The sequence below is a fragment of the Rhinolophus ferrumequinum genome, chromosome 18 (genome assembly GCF_004115265.2).
Source record: "Rhinolophus ferrumequinum isolate MPI-CBG mRhiFer1 chromosome 18, mRhiFer1_v1.p, whole genome shotgun sequence".
Lineage (NCBI taxonomy): Eukaryota > Metazoa > Chordata > Mammalia > Chiroptera > Rhinolophidae > Rhinolophus > Rhinolophus ferrumequinum.
Genome location: NC_046301.1, coordinates 39363549 through 39380192, shown reverse-complemented (window position 1 = coordinate 39380192; position 16644 = coordinate 39363549). Strand labels below are relative to the sequence as shown.

At 51.0% G+C, this 16644-nt stretch overlaps 1 protein-coding gene across 11 annotated transcripts in view; it reads left to right on the top strand.

Moving 5' to 3' along the window:
- Positions 1-10109, top strand: part of SMARCA4 (SWI/SNF related, matrix associated, actin dependent regulator of chromatin, subfamily a, member 4) — an 85052-nt gene extending 74943 nt beyond the window's left edge. For 6 of the 11 annotated variants that reach the window (XM_033133621.1, XM_033133622.1, XM_033133624.1 and 3 more), the window contains 5 exons: positions 6453-6561; positions 6906-7007; positions 7750-7882; positions 8085-8227; positions 9571-10109. In XM_033133621.1, coding sequence (XP_032989512.1) covers positions 6453-6561; positions 6906-7007; positions 7750-7882; positions 8085-8227; positions 9571-9603 — 520 coding nt within the window. In that variant the 3' untranslated portion in view covers positions 9604-10109. The remainder of the gene's footprint in view (positions 1-6452; positions 6562-6905; positions 7008-7749; positions 7883-8084; positions 8228-9570) is intronic. The other 5 variants (XM_033133626.1, XM_033133628.1, XM_033133629.1 and 2 more) reach the window with 3 other exon arrangements.
- The last annotated feature ends 6535 nt before the right edge of the window (positions 10110-16644 follow it).

Below are 16644 nucleotides of genomic sequence, written 5' to 3'. Positions count from 1 at the left end.
ATCATCAGGATACCCTTGACTTGGTACTGTGTCTAAAAATTGAACCTAAGAAATAATTCTGTACATTTAATGTGTTTCAGTGTGTCATTTTCCTATTTTGGTTACGAAGTATCTTTTGAGATTCTGTTTCAGGTAAATGTTCTGCTAAATCAATCTTGAAAGTCCTGAGCTGCTCATGTCCAGGGCCCTTGCTGGCTCCGTTCACTGATTGAGAGTTAAAAGAGAAAATCGTCCAGGGCTACGTGTCATTGAGAGATGTCATAGGAAGATGGTGAACTGGACTCCAGGAAGGAGAGCAGGACTCAGGGGCACAGGGATTCCTTCCAGGCAGCTCGGGACCACTTCTGTACTTAACAAGTCTTATCTCTTGAGCACCATCTTCCATTGGCTGGCCGAAGCCATGGGAACTCAGTGCATAGTGCCGTGTTCCACTTTTGGCGTCTGCCCTGGTCCGAGGATGCAGAAGTGAGGACACGGAGCAATAGGTTACCATCCCTGTTACAGACATTCTTTCTCTAGTTTTCACACCAGGGATCAGCAAATCTGCAAATCGGCAAAAAACCAAATCTGGCCCACCGGCTGTGTATGTATAGCCTGTGAATTAAAAAGGGTTTTTTTTAGATGATTTGGAATTAGAATTAAAAGGAGAATGATATCATGATGTGAACTTATATGAAATTAAAAATTCATTGTTTATAAATGAACTTTTATTGGAACACACCCAAAGCCATTTGCCTACATAGTCAGTGGCTGCTTTTGTGTAACAATGGCAGAGTTGAGTAATTGCAACAGATACGTTATGAGGCCCATAGCCTAAAATATTTACAGTGGCTATTTACAGAAAAGGTTTGCTGACCCTTGATTTAGAGCAGTGGACGCGAAAGGGTTAAGAGTGCCTGACTTAGCTTAGGGGACCTCTGCTCCAAGTTTCTATGTGTCGGCAGCCAGCTTTCATAGCCTCTTTGGTTTTTCCATCTGTTTAGAGAGGGCTATGGATGGATGATCCCTTAGATACTGAGAATCCATGGTTCTGTCCTATTCAAGGCGCTGTTGGTCTCTTCTGATTCTCTTTGTTTCTTCTCTGTGTGTTATAATTTTATCTTAAGGACAAATACAATACTATAGTCAAAGGGATGTGTCAGTTTGGACTTTTTGTCTCTATATGTCAGGAACCCAGTTCTAAGTCCCTCGTCAGAGGAGGGATTCCTTTGCCCCGGAGGCCATGGAGGAGTTAGTGAAGACTAGCTCTCGAGGCCCAGCGTCATCAGCCATCTCTCCCCTCCCACCCAGTTCTCACAGCTGAACCGTGACTACCACAGCTTTGGGCTCCTTCCTCAGTGCCTCATACCCCAAGAGGAAAGTGACGGTTGTTCCCCAAATCCTGGTAGAAAATCCCAGGGAAGGGCTCTGATTGGCTGGCTGTGTTTCAGGCCCTTGCCTGGACCAATCACTGAGGTGAGATGGGTGAGGTGTTGTGCTTGGTCCTGTCTGTCCTGGGAGAGGATGGGACTCGATGATGGGTAGCCCCACCAGCACCGAGTCGGTGTGGGGGGGCCACATTTCCACAGAGAGGCAGACACTATCTAGGCAAGTTAAATAATAAGGGTCCAAGAAGAAGGTCTCATGAAACTACATGGGGCCTTGGTCTCTCTGAGCCTGTCCTGCCTATCACGTCCCGTTGTAGTGATGGGACGGCGGTGACGAGGTTGAGGAAGCTCCCTGCTGTGGGAGCTGACATCTAGAGGCATCACTGTTCTCATCGTCATAGCGTTGTCAGCAGCAGCCACTTGTTGCCCAGTCAGGTGATCGCCCAGGCTGGAGGTATTAGGGCCAGGGCGGGCACTTCTTCCTTCGAGTCTAAATTAGAGCTGATCCTTCCAGCCTCAGGATTTTTCCAGGCTCTTCGTTCCCATCCCTTTCCCTGCCGAGGCAGGCGGACACGGGACAAGGGCCAGGGGTGGACTTCCAAGCAACTCTGCCTGCAGAAGCTTCTTCAGAGCAAGTGTCACAAGATAGGAAGCTGACGCAGCGTGCCCTCTGTGCAGTAGGACTCCTGGTCGTTGCTGCCAGAGTCTTTTTTGGAACAGGGTGGTGTATAACTGACCACACAGGGATTGAGGGGTAATGAGGCATCCTGGTTAGAGGTGACCTTGGTGAGACCCAGGTTCAAACCCCGCCCCCTGGCCCTGAGACTTTCACCCTGAGCTCTTTCTTCCTCCATTCAACAAATGTTTGTTTACTAAGCGCCTACTGTGTACTAGCCTTTGTTTCAGGTGCCAAAGATAGAGTGGTAAGTAAAACAGGCAAGGTCTCTGCCCTTGTGGTTCATGTTCTAGGTGGGGTCAGGTGGGGTGGATGGTAACTTTTACAGACAGAAACTAATCAGGGCAACTGGCCTCATAGCTAATGCAAAAAGTTGAAAATATCAAAGCTTCTAAAAAGAAAATGCTATATATATAGCTCTGTGACCTTGGGTTAGGCAAAGATTTCTGTAACAGGACAGGAGAAACATCAAGTATAAAAGGAAATGTTGATAAATTAGACTTTGATTAAAACTAAGATCCATTCACCAAAAGACCCAAGAGAGTAGGAAGACACACCATACACTAGAGAAGGTGTTTGCAATCAATGTGTCCCACAGAGAACTCCTGGGAAAGCAAAGATATGAGCAGGTACTGCCTGAGAGGCCTGTCAGCTGACCCGTATGCCTGTGAAAAGGTGTCCAGCGTCATGCTCATCAAGGACCTAGGAATTAAAACCACAGGGAGATAGCAGTTCCCACGACAGATGTAGAGCAGCCACATCGAGGAGTCGTGACAGGGCAAGTGTCAGTGCACAGAACCACGACAGCTTGCCCGCTGCTGCAGGGGTGGACACGCACTCAGCATCTGCCAAAGCTGAGTGTCCCCCACCCTGTGCCCAAGCGCTTCCACCCCCAGGTAAATTCCCGAGAGATGCGAGACCACAGCCTCTTGCTTCGTAATATCCAAAACCAGACACAGTCTCGGTGCCCAACACAGCAGATGGACAAGTGGGCTGTGGCAGGTGCCCACGCTGGGGCACAAAGCAGTTATCTGAGCGCATGAGCGCACACCAACAGGGATAAATCCCACAAGTGATGACTGGGGCGCGGGGGGTTGCTGCCAGGCCTGGGAGCTCTCACCCCGTGTGATCCCATAACATGAGGAAGAGGCCAAACTCAGCTGGTATCAAATGTGAGGGACGCTCACAGGCGCCTCAGACCCCTCAGGGACTTGAGCGCTGAAGATTTGTGCCTTCGTCTTAACAGCTCAAGACGCCTTTTTTATTAAGAGGTGTGAGGGCTAGATGGACGAGCACTCGCAGGAGAGGTGACATGTGTGCTGAGGTAAGGGTGGGAGTCTCATTTCCTTGGGAGAGCAGTGGTTTCGTGGGCCCAGAGATGTGTGTGAGGAGGTGCAGAGAGGGACGCTGACGTCAGAGGCCATGGGCAGCCCTTCCTGGCGGATCATGGGACCATTAGAAGGACTTTGGGATTTATTCCCGGGAGGTGGGGAGCTGTGAGGTGTCCACCTCTAACACAGAGGTGAGGAAGGTTGGTGAGGCAGCCTGCACGGCGCTCGGCCCCAAGTGTAGCAGCAGCCTCTGGGGGGGAGGGCTCTAGGGAACTTAAAAGCAATTAAAATCTTACGGCGGTGGCTTTCCAAGAGGTCTGGGCTGTCTGAGAGCGGACAATTTTAAAAGTCCCCTGTGGTCCTGGCACTTGTCCCTCGCTCACGTACACCCAGTTCCAGGCCATCGGCACCCAGAGCTTGTTGCAGCAGACTAGGCTTGTGGGGCCCAGTGTGGGGTGTGCTTTTATGCACAATTTCAAGGTTTATAAGAGGAGCATTTGTTTGTCCCCGTTCTTTTCTATCAAACAATTTTTTAGGGCCGGCCCAGTGGCTCAGGCGGTTAGAACTCCATGCTCCTAATTCCGAAGGCTGCCAGTTCGAGTCCCGCAAGGGGTGGTGGGCTCCGCCCCCTGCAACTAAGATTGAACACGGCGCCTTCAGCTGAGCTGCCTCACAGATGGCTCAGTTGGTTGGAGCGCAGGCTCAACTACAAGGTTGCCAGTTCAAAAAAAAAAAAAAAGATTAAAAAAAAAACAAAACAATTTTTTAGCCTGACAGGAGAAAGGTTTTTCTTACGAAACTTTCTGCTGCATTACAGCACTAGAGTCCCACTTTCCTAGCTGCTTGGAGGGCCACACACCCCCGAGGCTGGCCACCTGTGTGGATGCCACAGACGATGGGGCTGGAAGCAGAGCTTTTCAAGCTGGGAGGCTACCCATTAGTGGACTGCAAAATGAATGTTTTGGGCCCCAAGTGGCATTTCTCAATGAAACAGAGTAGAAAACCTCAGAGTCCTTTGTACTTTGTTTGGGAGACAGACTGTCACCCTGCGGAACTTGTTATTTTAGGCCTGTGGACAGGAGTCCTGGTTCAGAGTGTAAAATGGAGGGCTCTTTGCTTAGAAGGTTCCATGGGGAGAGCCAGATGTGTGCAGCTGAGTTGTGGGCGGGGTTCCGATCCAGGCTCTGCCTGAGCTTTAGGACCAAAGTTTCCCAGAGCAGAGCTGGGATGACCTCTTTTCCCTTCTCCCCAGTCTGCTTATTCGTGGTGGAGCAGCCAGCGTGTTTTGTTATCTGTTCTCATTTTTGGAGTTGACATAAATTCCGGTTGCCTGTGGCCAAACTTTACCCACAACCCGTTCATCAAAGAAAAGAAACCTGTGCCTCCAGGGAGGGGATCGCTGACTGGGAAGATGGCCTAGAGGTGGCATGTCCTCCCTTATCTGTGACAGCTGGACCCCGCACAGGGCAGGATGTGGCTGAAAACGCCGCCTGGAAGGGAAGCTGCCACTTGCTGGCGTCCTCACGTAACACTGGGAAGGAAGGCTTGGAAGGCAAGGCCCAAGAAGGGCTGTGCCCAGCCAGGGCAGGCTGAACTTTTGCCTCAGGTTCCTCATTGCAACAATTAGAATAACAGAGCTTGGTGGGAACCAGTGTTAAGGTGCGCTTGGCCCAGAGCAAGGACTGAGTGATGGCATTTGTCCAAGGCAAGTGAGGTGCAGGGACCAGGTTCCAGCCCGGCTGTTGGGCCAGAGGCCTCGTGATGCACAGAAACCCCAAGTGAGCAATGGGCCGCCTGGGATCCAGCTGGGAACAGCCTCAGGGGGCAGTCCTGGCCAAGCTGCTCCTTACGGGCATTGTGAAATCAGAGTATCCAGGGACAAAACCCAAAAAGCAATTGTACTGACCCTGCTGTCTTCCACAATAGTCGACAAAAACAAGAATGGGGTGCAGTCATGATGGGCAGCAGCAGGATGGAGTGGACGGACTACTCTGTCCTTTGAGAATAATCTTGAAAAGAAAGTAAGAGAAGCGGAGCAAAACAAGCTTAAACAGCCCGCTGGCAGCGCTGGGCCCAGATCGACCGTCTCTGAGAAGTGACTGCAAAGCCCAAGTGGTGAAGCAGCAGAAGGAGCCAGGGACAGCGGGGCAGACACCTTGGCTGTGGGACGTGGATGAAACCCCCGCCAGAGTGTGTGGGCGCCTGGGTGAGGAAACGGCACCTGTAAAACAGGATCGGCACCAACTCACCAGCTCCCTGGGCCGTAGCCCTGGGCTTCTGCTGCCTGTCTCAGGAGTCACAGCAGGACCCCTGGGGCGGGTCAGGCAAGGCTGTGGGAACAAAGGGAAATCGCGCTAGCGAGCTTGTTTTCTGTCCTGGTCTTTCAGTCCTTGATACGCCTGCTCGCTCCCTCCTCAGGCAGACCCCCAGAGTGATGTCGCCTCTGAGTTCCTGTCTCCAACACAGCCAGGCTCAGGTGTGGCACGACCTGGCTCAGTGCATGGGTTCCTCCAAAAGTGAGACCCAAGAGACAGTGCATGAGGCCCTGTTGCTTCTCAGGGCCACAAGTGGCACGTCTTTCCTCTGATCCCTTGTGGAAAACAAGTGCTTTCTCAGGGGAAAGGACTAGAAACAGCCTTTTATTTTCCATTAACATCTTGCTAGGGGGCATCTTCCCTCCTGGGGTTTTTGCAAAATGCTCTGAAGTTCATTGCTCTTAAGTGCTGCCCGCAAGAGACACACAACATGCTCGTGGGGGTCGCACAAAAAGTGCTTGCAAAAATCCATCTCTGAAAACGCTGGCACTTAATGCTCCCAACATGAGCGAATTGATTTTTGCATCGTGCGAGATTGTGATCTTTCAAATGCCAAGGCCTCTCTGCCTGGTTGCCTCTCAGGAATGTTCCAGCACTCCCAAGGCAACACGTGTACAGGAAAGAACTCCCAAGTTGCCTTTGATTTTTCTCACCCTCTCTGTCCTCAAACAATGGAGGGGAGCCCCGTGGGAGCTGCCAGACGGGGTGGGGGCTGCCCCAGTGGGCAGGGCCTATGATTGACGCCCACTGTGTCCCCTTGCAGTAGTAGTGGACGTCAGCTCAGTGAGGTGTTCATCCAGTTGCCCTCTCGCAAGGAGCTGCCCGAGTACTACGAGCTCATCCGCAAGCCTGTGGACTTCAAGAAGATTAAGGTAACAACCGAGTGTGGGGGTGGACGTTTAGGGGAATGTAACCCAGGACCTTGGGCCCCCTGGCCAGGGATCCCACCATTGGCTCTTGGGGTTCCTCATGGCCTTGAAGGTGTTGGGGCTGTGTGAGCAGGTAGCCAGCGCTCAGGCTCCTTCAGGGTTACCCACAGCTCAGGCCTCCAGGCGTGCATGAAGCCCTTGTGTTCAGTGGGTCTGGGCTTCTGCGTCTACAGAGGAGCCTGGAGCCTGGGCTGTGACCTTGTTAGGAGAAGGAGTCCCCGCCCGAGTCCCCAGGCAGGAGGCGGGGTCTCCAGGTTAAGACTGCTTCTCCCGCCCCCCAACTACAGGAGCGCATCCGCAACCACAAGTACCGCAGCCTCAACGACCTGGAGAAGGACGTCATGCTGCTGTGTCAGAACGCGCAGACCTTCAACCTGGAGGGCTCCCTGGTGAGGACATGGGGGGAGGAGGCACCCAGTCCAGGCTTTTGCCACCTTCACAAAGCTCCGCCTCAGGCCAACATGCCCCTTGCTCCCTTTTGAATTGATTGGTTTAAAAATAATTCCCAGCAACTTGGAATATTTTACAAATTACAGAAGCAATATGTGTTCGTTACTGAAAAGGCAGAAAAACAAATGACAGGTGAAATACAGAAAATAGACTCAGTCCCATCCATCCAGGAGGGCCCTGGGAGGGATCTGTGTATATCTTGGAATTTTTGAACTTCACTAGGGGACTACTTGAAAATCCTGTGGATGTGTCCTTTTCTATGATGAGATTAACAACACACACACACACACACACACACACACAAAACCTCAATGTAGCAAAGTTTTCCCAAGAGTGTTTGGAATAGTTGCCTTCTGGAAAAGAGATTTTACAGTCAGAAGGTTGGGGGAAGTGCTGGCTTCAATGGGGTGTGCGTTTCTAGTTGCTGTAGACCTCAGATCCTTTAAAAGGGGATGCTGACTGATTCCTGGGGAGGAAGGAACCTGCGGCTGTTTCCACACTAACACACCTGACCTTTTGTCCAGGACGATTTCATAATCCTGACGCGCTCTCAGACACCGATAGGGAATGGATTATTGAAAAATCCCTGTGCCATGCCCCACATGGGCTGTCCTGGCCAGAACTGTGGCTCGGGTGGGGTGGGATGGGCAGGCAGCCCACTCGAGCCTGTGTCTCCACCAGATCTACGAAGACTCCATTGTCCTACAGTCCGTTTTCACCAGTGTGCGGCAGAAAATAGAGAAAGAGGATGACAGTGAGGGCGAGGAAAGCGAGGAGGAAGACGAGGGCGAGGAGGAAGGCTCGGAGTCCGAGTGTGAGTCCTGGGGTGCCTGGGTGGGTGGGTGGGGCTTCCGAAGCCAGTTGGCATCTCGGGGTTCACACTCGCCTGTGAGAACCAGAGAGGCCTTGCGCCGCCCGTTCACAGCCCACCCAGCTCCCAGGTGCCCCCAACTCAGGAGGCGTCGTGCTCTCCTGAGCTCACATCTTTTTTCCCCCCTTTCTGGTCGCCACCCCAGCCCGCTCAGTCAAAGTGAAGATCAAGCTGGGCCGGAAGGAGAAGGCACAGGACCGGCTGAAAGGGGGCCGGCGGCGGCCAAGCCGCGGGTCGCGGGCCAAGCCTGTGGTGAGCGACGATGACAGTGAGGACGAGCAGGAGGAGGTGAGGCCGCAGGGCCCGGGCAGCAGCCTGGCATCGGAGGTCCATCCCCACGCCAGGGCCTGGGCCCTCACCCCACGGTCCCTGTGGGGGTAGATGCTCTAACACCCCCACTCCACAGATGGGGAAACTGAGGCTCAGCGTTCCCTGGCATGTAACTCAAGCCCAATTCCATGTGACACTTAGCACCAGTGGGCACCTGGGGGATGGGGTGGCTTCCTTTTCCCGCTGCCACCTGCAGAGCTGCCTGCCCAGGACGCCTCCTGTCCTACCGCAGCCCTGGGTTGTGGGGGGGGGTGGCGGCAGGAGACACTGGGACTGAAGATGCCCCCACACAGTCCCTGCCCCCTCAGCATATGTCCTCCCCGAGCAGACACAGTGCCATCCAGTCACGGCTGTCATGGTGTCCTTATCCCACGTGACACACCCCAGGCTCCTCTGCTGCTGCCTAGGAGGATTTCCAAACAGTGTTAGTGGGTTGAAAAAACAAGAACTCCTGGCTCCGCAGTTACAAAAACAATGCGAAACAAACACTGAGTGGGGCTGAGTGGTGCCACGGTGATGTGTGTCCCCTAGTACGAGCTGCAGTCCCCATAAACGGGAGAAGCTACATGCATGTCGAGCCCGCAGTGGACAGTTTCGGGGGTGTGAGGGGCAGACCCACTTGCTGGGTTTAAGTAAGCTTTGCCCCCTGACCCTTCCCTGCCGTGGGTCCGGGGCAGTTCACTTCACTTCGAAGCCTCAGTTTCCACTTGTACTGAGCAGGGTGGTGGAGTGGATTATGGGGCCAGACTCCTGGCCAAGGTCAGTAAGCGCCTTTTCTGTGTTGCTGGTCCTCTATAGACATTTGTGAGAACAGCAAAACCCTTGGCATAGATCTGACCAAAGACACACATGACTTCCTGAGGAGGTCAGTGACATCCTGATGGGGAAAGGTGGCCCATGTTTCTGGAGAAGACGTCTGGGCTATAACGGTGCCCCATGTGCCCTGTGCGGACCCTGCAGGCTGCTTTGTGACCTTTACCAAGCTGCTTAAAATGTTTAAACGGGCAAACCAAGAGCCTGCGTGGTCAGGAACAGCCACAGGGAGGCAGACAGCAGAGAGACTCCCAGCTCCCAAGGAAGAGTCATTGTGGGCACAGGGGGCCCAGCCTCAGGAGGAAAGTGACATCAGGGTGTGGTCGTGGCAGAAGGGCCGAGGCCGGAGGCCGCTCCACCTCGAGCCTCACGGCACCTGTGCTGCTCACGCAGCCCCAGGAGGAGCGGCTCCGTTGCCCACATTGGTGTTTACGTTTCAGGGATCCCTCGAGGGTACCCACTCATGCTCTCCTCCTGTCCCCCCGCAGGACCGCTCAGGAAGTGGCAGTGAGGAAGACTGAGTCCCGACATTCCAGAGTCTCGACCCCGAGCCCCTCGTTGCAGAGCCGAGACGGTGTAGCCCTTAGCAGTAATGGGTAGCAGCAGATGTAGTTTCAGACGTGGGAGAGAACTGTATAAACGAAAATCTTCCATATTTATACAGCAGAGAAGATGTAGGACTGTTTGTGTCTGGCCCTGCCCTGGCATCAGTAGCATTTGTAACAGCATTAACTGTTTTAAAATGACAAAAAACAAAGTTGAGAATTGGGGAACACACGACATCTGTTTTTCTTTTCCTTTCCTGACAGTACTGTTGCGACCGCAGTTTGGAATCACTGTAGTTTAAGCCGTGGATGCATGTGTGTAGCCGTCCACTCCTTGTACTGTATTTTATTGGACAGGTCACGCTCGCCGGGCCCGGCTTCCGCAGGCCCAGCGAGGGTATGTCAGTGTCACTGGATGTCAAACAGTAATAAATTAAACCGACAACAAAACTCACAACCGTGCCTTCTTCTGGTGGACTCGTCCCGGGTCCTGGCGCATTGGCGGTGCGAGGCCGTGGCAGCCTGTGTGGAGCCTCCTGTCCTGTCACCAGGTCCCAGGTGACCTCTCCCAGGGGAGGATACTGAGGCAAAGGGAAAGGACTTACCCAGGCCTCAGACTGTCTGACAGCAAGCTCAGGTGCCTGGCCCTACGGAGTTCACTGGCATTCCCCATGACCTATGCAAGCCGCCCTGCCACACACAGCCAGCAGCTGGGTCCCTTCCCTACCTGCAGCCCAGGTGGGATCGGGACGGTGTCACACGAACAGGCAGGTGCCATGGCGAGCAGTGTCATGAGGACAAAACCCGGGGCACCTGGGAGCCCAGTGAGCAGGGCGGGCTTCCAAGTCCGGAACTCCTTTGGGTTGTCTCTGATTTTCGTCTCTTCATTAAGACCTTGTGTTCCTGAGTCACTGTTGTCATACTTGCCTTTAATTCTTCAAACATGGTGTCCTTTAGTTCTTTGAACATATTTATAATGGCTGATTTCAAGTCCAACATCTGGACCCCCCTCAGAGAAAGGTTCTATTGACTGCTTTTTGCCTTAGTGTAGGTCACGGTTTCATATTTCTTCGCATGTCTTGAAATGTTTTTGTTCAAAAGTGGACATTTTAAAAATAATCGGTTGTAACAAGTCTGAATTCTGATTCCTCCCACAGGGAGTTGTGGTGTTTTGTTTTGTGTTTCTTTAGTCATTGCTGAACTGACTGTAGGATCTGTCTCCCCCGCAGTGTGCAGCCACTGGTGACTCTGTTCAGTTTGGGGGTTGTGTTTTAATGCTTATTTTCAATCTGGCTTCCTCTAGGAGTCACCCCAGGTCGGCCAGTGATGGCTCAGAGGTGGTGCTCAAACACCTGAGTCGTGAGGCCCCATACCAGTGGCTTGGGCTCAGTCATTTTGCAGGTTAGACCTGCCTTTGCCCTCTGCCTCTTGAATTTTCTGTCATGCACACGGCCTCCTGTTGAGCAGGTTGAGATTTGTGGATGCGGGCACTCTCCAGCTCTCCTGAGCATGCGCGCAGACCCTTGGAATGAATGGGCCCAACTGAGGCTGTCTGGTTCCTGGACTTCCTGGCAACTGCGGGCCAGTTAGGAGACCGTGGCCTGGCCCGTTCATTCTACTGTGAGACCCCTGCTGTTTCCAGTGTGCCCAAGGACCTGAGGGTTTGCCACTCAGCTACAGATCAAGCCAGCACCACTGCCCCAGCAGTGATATTTACGGTCTGCAGGCAGGAGCCGGGAGTCCCATGCTGGGGGCAAGCCCAGGCAAAAAAACACCAGTCTCCCACTGCTCGCCATTCAGGCAGTTTTCTTGAGTAAACACTTACTAGTTTGTCAGATGCCTTTGATAAATCCTGAAATGGTTGTTTTTGACAACTCTGTCTAGTTTTATGGTTGCTGTTAGGAAGCAGATTTTCCAGGATCCTCACTCGATCATTTTGGAAATCCACCTTTTTTTCTTTGAATAGCTTTGACTTTATTTTAATAGATTTGCAGTTATTTTAATATTTACAGAAAATCAGTTCGCCAAACCCTTGATTTCATAGTATTCGAAATGAGGTCAATTGAAAAATGAGTCCTTTGAGAGGAAAAAAGTACACTCAGAACTTGAAGATGAGAACAGTATGATGATACAGTTTGTTTGTGAATGGCAGCAAAATCCAAAGTAAAATTGACTTTAGATGTGACTTTCTATCTCATGTCAGAGTGTACAGTTGGTGCCTCACAGTGTCGGAGAAAAACTCCTGTCTTGTTGCTTCACTACGTGCCACCCTTATGTTCAAGGTCGCCTCATGGCCCAAGATGGCTGCTGATGCTCCATCTATCCATTCCACGTTCCAGCTGTCAACAGGAGGCAATTGGGGAGGAGAAGGGCCCACTCTACTCCCCCCTTTAGAGACCCTCTCTAGAAACTGACACATCACTCTTACGTGCCCCTTGGCCCCTTGGCGTAGTAGTCAAATGGTCACATCTAGCTGTATCACACCCTTCTCAGGAAGCTGAGAAATGCCACCTTTCCACTGTTGCCTGTGTGCCCAGCTTATGTGGGTTCTGTCACTGAGGGGCCAGGCATTGGGGGCCACATTGAGAAGGAGGTTCATGAAGCCTGAAAACACAGGAAATGAGGTGTGAGCTCACTACCCACTGGTGGTTACCCCGTTTTCAGATGAGAAGCCAGGCACAGAGGAGGGAATCATTTGCCCGAGGCTGCACCCAGTCCTGGAACCAGTGGTTCTCAACCGGTGCTCAACTTCCACTCCAGGTGGTCGTGGGTTTGAATCCTGGGCCTGCCACTTCCAGGCTGTGTGACCTTGGCCAGCTCTCTGCACTTCTGTCAGCCCAGTGGGAGATAAACCAAAAGATGCTCGGGAAGATTTCTACTTCCTTCTTGAGGCATTTCTGTATTTTGTATGGTGACTAAAGGAAAATAATTTTTTTGAAGGGAAAAGGAAGGGAATTGACAGGAGTTAGTTTGGCTGAGCATCCACATGTGCAAAGCCAAGTGTCATGGTCACCCAGGGACACGTGGGCTGTGGTGGGGATGAGAGGTCAAAGCTGCAGGCCTGGCTCTCCCACGTCACCCTTGACCTGAGGTCCTGGAACCAGCTTGGCCCTCATGTGGACACTGGCCACAAACCCGGGACCTCCACCAACCTGAACTGCCACTCCTGGTGACAGCTGCTTGCTGCCTCCCCTCCCAGCACCCTTCTATCTGGACGGCCCTTCTCCTCCATCTCTGCCCTGCTGGCCAGTGCCTGCCTTCCCCATTTATTCCAACAACCCCGAGGGGTGGGGAGACTTTATTCCCATTTTGCAGATTGCAGGAGGGGCTCAGAGAGGTTGAGACTTGCCCGAGGCCACACAGATTTGAGCCCAGGTTTGGGAGGCACAAGAGCCCTCAGGGAGAAAAGTCTTGCCTGGGTCTGGCAGAGTGAAATAGCCCCATGGAAAGGGTGGTGGGTTGAGCAATGGGGTGCAGGCTGGGGGGACAGAGGGAGTCCTCAATAAGTCATGGGTGCGGATGTCCATGGAATGGCTTGAGGATGAAATGTCAGATGTCAGGGCAAGATGGGGGCCGTGGAGTGCCTGACAGAACTGAGACTTGGGAGCGGGGCAGTCAGGAAGAATATGGGACCTCACATGTGACAAAATACCACAAGAATATCCCCCATCCCACGGGCAGTTCCAGAACCTTGCAACTCCCCGCATCAAGACGTAGACTAATTCTCTTGAGTTTAGCTTGGGACTCACTGGTAACCCTTGGAGAGCAGTGGAAATGATACCATGACTGCCGAGAGGGAGACATACAAGGCACCACAGCTTCTACCTTTGCTTGTTGGGACACTCAACTCTTGAAGCCACCAGCTGCTATGAAAGAGCCCAACTGCCTGGAGACTTCCATGTTGTGAGGAAGCCCAAACAAGCCTATGCTGAGACCACCCAGACCACATGAGAAAGAGAGCTGGCCAATCTCCAGCTGCTCCAGCCCTCTTCCCCGAGCTGTGTGCACCAGCCTAGTTGAGTCCTTCCCACATTCCCGACACATGGAAACCATAAGAAAGACTAAACTGTTGTTTGAAGCCACTAGGCTGATGGGTGATTTCTTGTGCAGCGACAGTAGTAACTAGAACATCCTAAAACAACTTTTCCAATGACACAGGTCTAATTAAATTAACATGTAAAGATCTATAGAGCATTGTTAAGGATAGAAAAGCAAGTGGCACAATGAAATGTCCAGCAAGATGCCATCTTTAGTGCACACCCAGGATCCCAGATATTTACTCTAGATCGTGTCACTGCCACATTTAGAGAAAGGTCTATCAGGATACATCCCAGACACACCACATCCCAAACTGCTGGTACCCCTGGGGCCAAGGGATAAGAGGATGGAATTGGGAGCTTCTCAAAGCTGGTGAGGTTCTGGACACATGTTCATACATTTTAAGAACCATTTCTAGATTCCTCATCAATGTTTAATTCAACAGAATAGTTGGGTTTTAAGTTTATGTCATGGTCTCAAAGATTTCTACTGCCATAAGGCCATTTATATCTTCCGGAGAATTAATACTTACGAGGTGGCCAGAGCCTAACTCATCACGTTCCTCTCACGTCTGATTCTGCTCCTGTATCGCCACCTCACAGATGGCCCCAAAGGCCCCCAGCCGTGCAGTCAGTGGTCATTCCTTTCCTTCAGGCTCCGTCATCCGGTCAGTCCCCCAGCTCAGCCCTTCTTTCTCAGTAACTCTTCAGTCTATCCACCTCTCCTCCCCCACCTGGTCCACCACCCTCACCATTGCTGGTCTCGACCCGTGCGGTCAGCTCCCCACTGGTTCCCTGGCTGCCATCCTCACTCCCTGCCGGCTGCTCTTCCCACGTAGCCAGGGGCTTCTAAACTATTGCAATTCCTGAGTGCACATGAGCCTGATCATCTGAACCTGGTATCTCTCCAGCCATATTCTAACCTCAGCCACACTGAAATTTTATACCGCAGACTTCTGAGCATTTGCACGTGCATGTCCCTCTTCCCAGAGGGCCTCACCTGGCAAATCTTTTTCCCCTGTGTCTCATCTCAAATGTCTCTTTCCTGCCCCTTCTTGCCTTTGTTGACAATCGGGGGGAGGAAGTATGTAGGCCCTCCCTAAGAGAATCCTAAAAAGGTGTTTTCAGAGCATACTCCGTGACACCCATGAAGGCTTGTTGATAAGTAACAAACGCGGGGGCTGTGGTAAATATGAATTGGTGGAAACTGAAAAATAAATGCTAGCTTGTTTGCTGAATAAACAAACACTGAGGAACTGACAACGGTGAAGTTCTTCCTATTTGCTCCACAGAGGAACCACAAAGAAGAAATACAAGTGCGTGAAACAGGATTTTATCCTATTGACCACCAAGTAAATGCAAATTAAAACAATGATAAAATTTATTACCATTATTATTATTCGGCTTAGCAAATTGGTAAAGATTTGTTAAATGATAACACGCAGTGTTGGCAAGGTGGTGGAAGGCAGGCCCTCATACCCACAACTGCACCCAAATGTGGCTTTCTAAAAAGCAAGTTGACAAGATGAGTTAAAAATATTTATGCCCTTTTCTCAGGAATTTCTCTTAAGGAAATCATTTGTGATACAAAAATACATGAACAGGTATCATTTCCGTGTTTTTGATGGGAATGAAAGTGGTCAACAGTAATGGGGTGGCGATGCCTGCCAAGGTTCATCCAGAAGATACTGAACAGCCATTAAAGTTCATATCACGGGCATGAGGAAGGGTTCATGTATGACAGAAAGGGGGGGGGGACGGGCCACAATATGGTATCAGTCATAAAACCCAAGTCAATTCTATCGTCTTGTTAACTGTGTTCTACTAATGCCAATCTCCTGAGTTTAATAAAGTACTACAGTGAGGTAAGATCTTCTGTACCCTGAGGGGTGTTAGGGGAAGGGGCTATGCGCGGCCTCTCTACTATTGGTGCAACTTCTTGTGAGTCTATAGTTATTTAAAAATAAGAGTAAGGAGACATGTTACCAGCCAGGACAGGCTGCTTAGATGCTGCTATAACAAACATCCCCAGCATCTAAGTGGTTTACATCAACAAAAGGCAATTTTTTTCTTCACACATGAGTTTGTGTTGTTTAGTCACTCAAGGACCTGGGAATATGGAGGCTCTGTCTTGACATGTGCCTCCACGGGTTGCCAAGCTAGGAAAACATCTCTGGCTCAATCAATAAGGCCACGCTAACTACACTTGGGAACAAAAAAAGAGCAATCCTTTTTGGACCTAGAAGAACAAGCTTAGTGACTACCACATTGTGCATAGAGACTAATCTCCTTTCATAGAAATCTACATATTTATATATTTTATATATGTATATATACATATATATGTGTGTGTGTGTGTGTGTGTGTGTGTGTGTGTATATATATATATATCGTTAGAGAGACAGAGAGGAGATTAGAAGAAATACAAACAGCGATCACCTTGAATTCATTGTGGGTGTCTGTCTATTGACTTCTTCTAAGAAGCTTCTAAGTTTTCTACTTTCTAAGGTTTTGACATTTAGGTACGTGCTATAATTAAACAAAGATAACAATGAAAATAAATGGAATTCAGATCAACCTCAGAGGAATGTTCCAAGTAGGAGATCATGAAACCAAGAATTTGAAGGGACATGAGTGGTTGTTTTAGCCCCAGACGTGGGTTACTTCAGTTCAGTTTTAATCTAATAGACATTTTATCAAGCAGATTCTTGTTTGCAGATGTCACAAACAAGATTGGGTGGTTTCAGAATCAAAAGGACAATGGGAGCCAGATCTGCAGTCTGGCTCTGGCGTCAGTCCTGGGGGAGGATATAATTGGCTGAATCCAGGTCACATGCTCGTGTTCTTGTGCAGTGGATGCTGGGAAAGCAAATATCTGGCCTTTGGAAAGTCTAAAGTGGCAGGCAGCTGGCAGATCCCCAAGCGCAGTAAAGAGGTTCAGATCCTGAACAAAATAAAGGGGGGGGCATAGCTCAAAGAG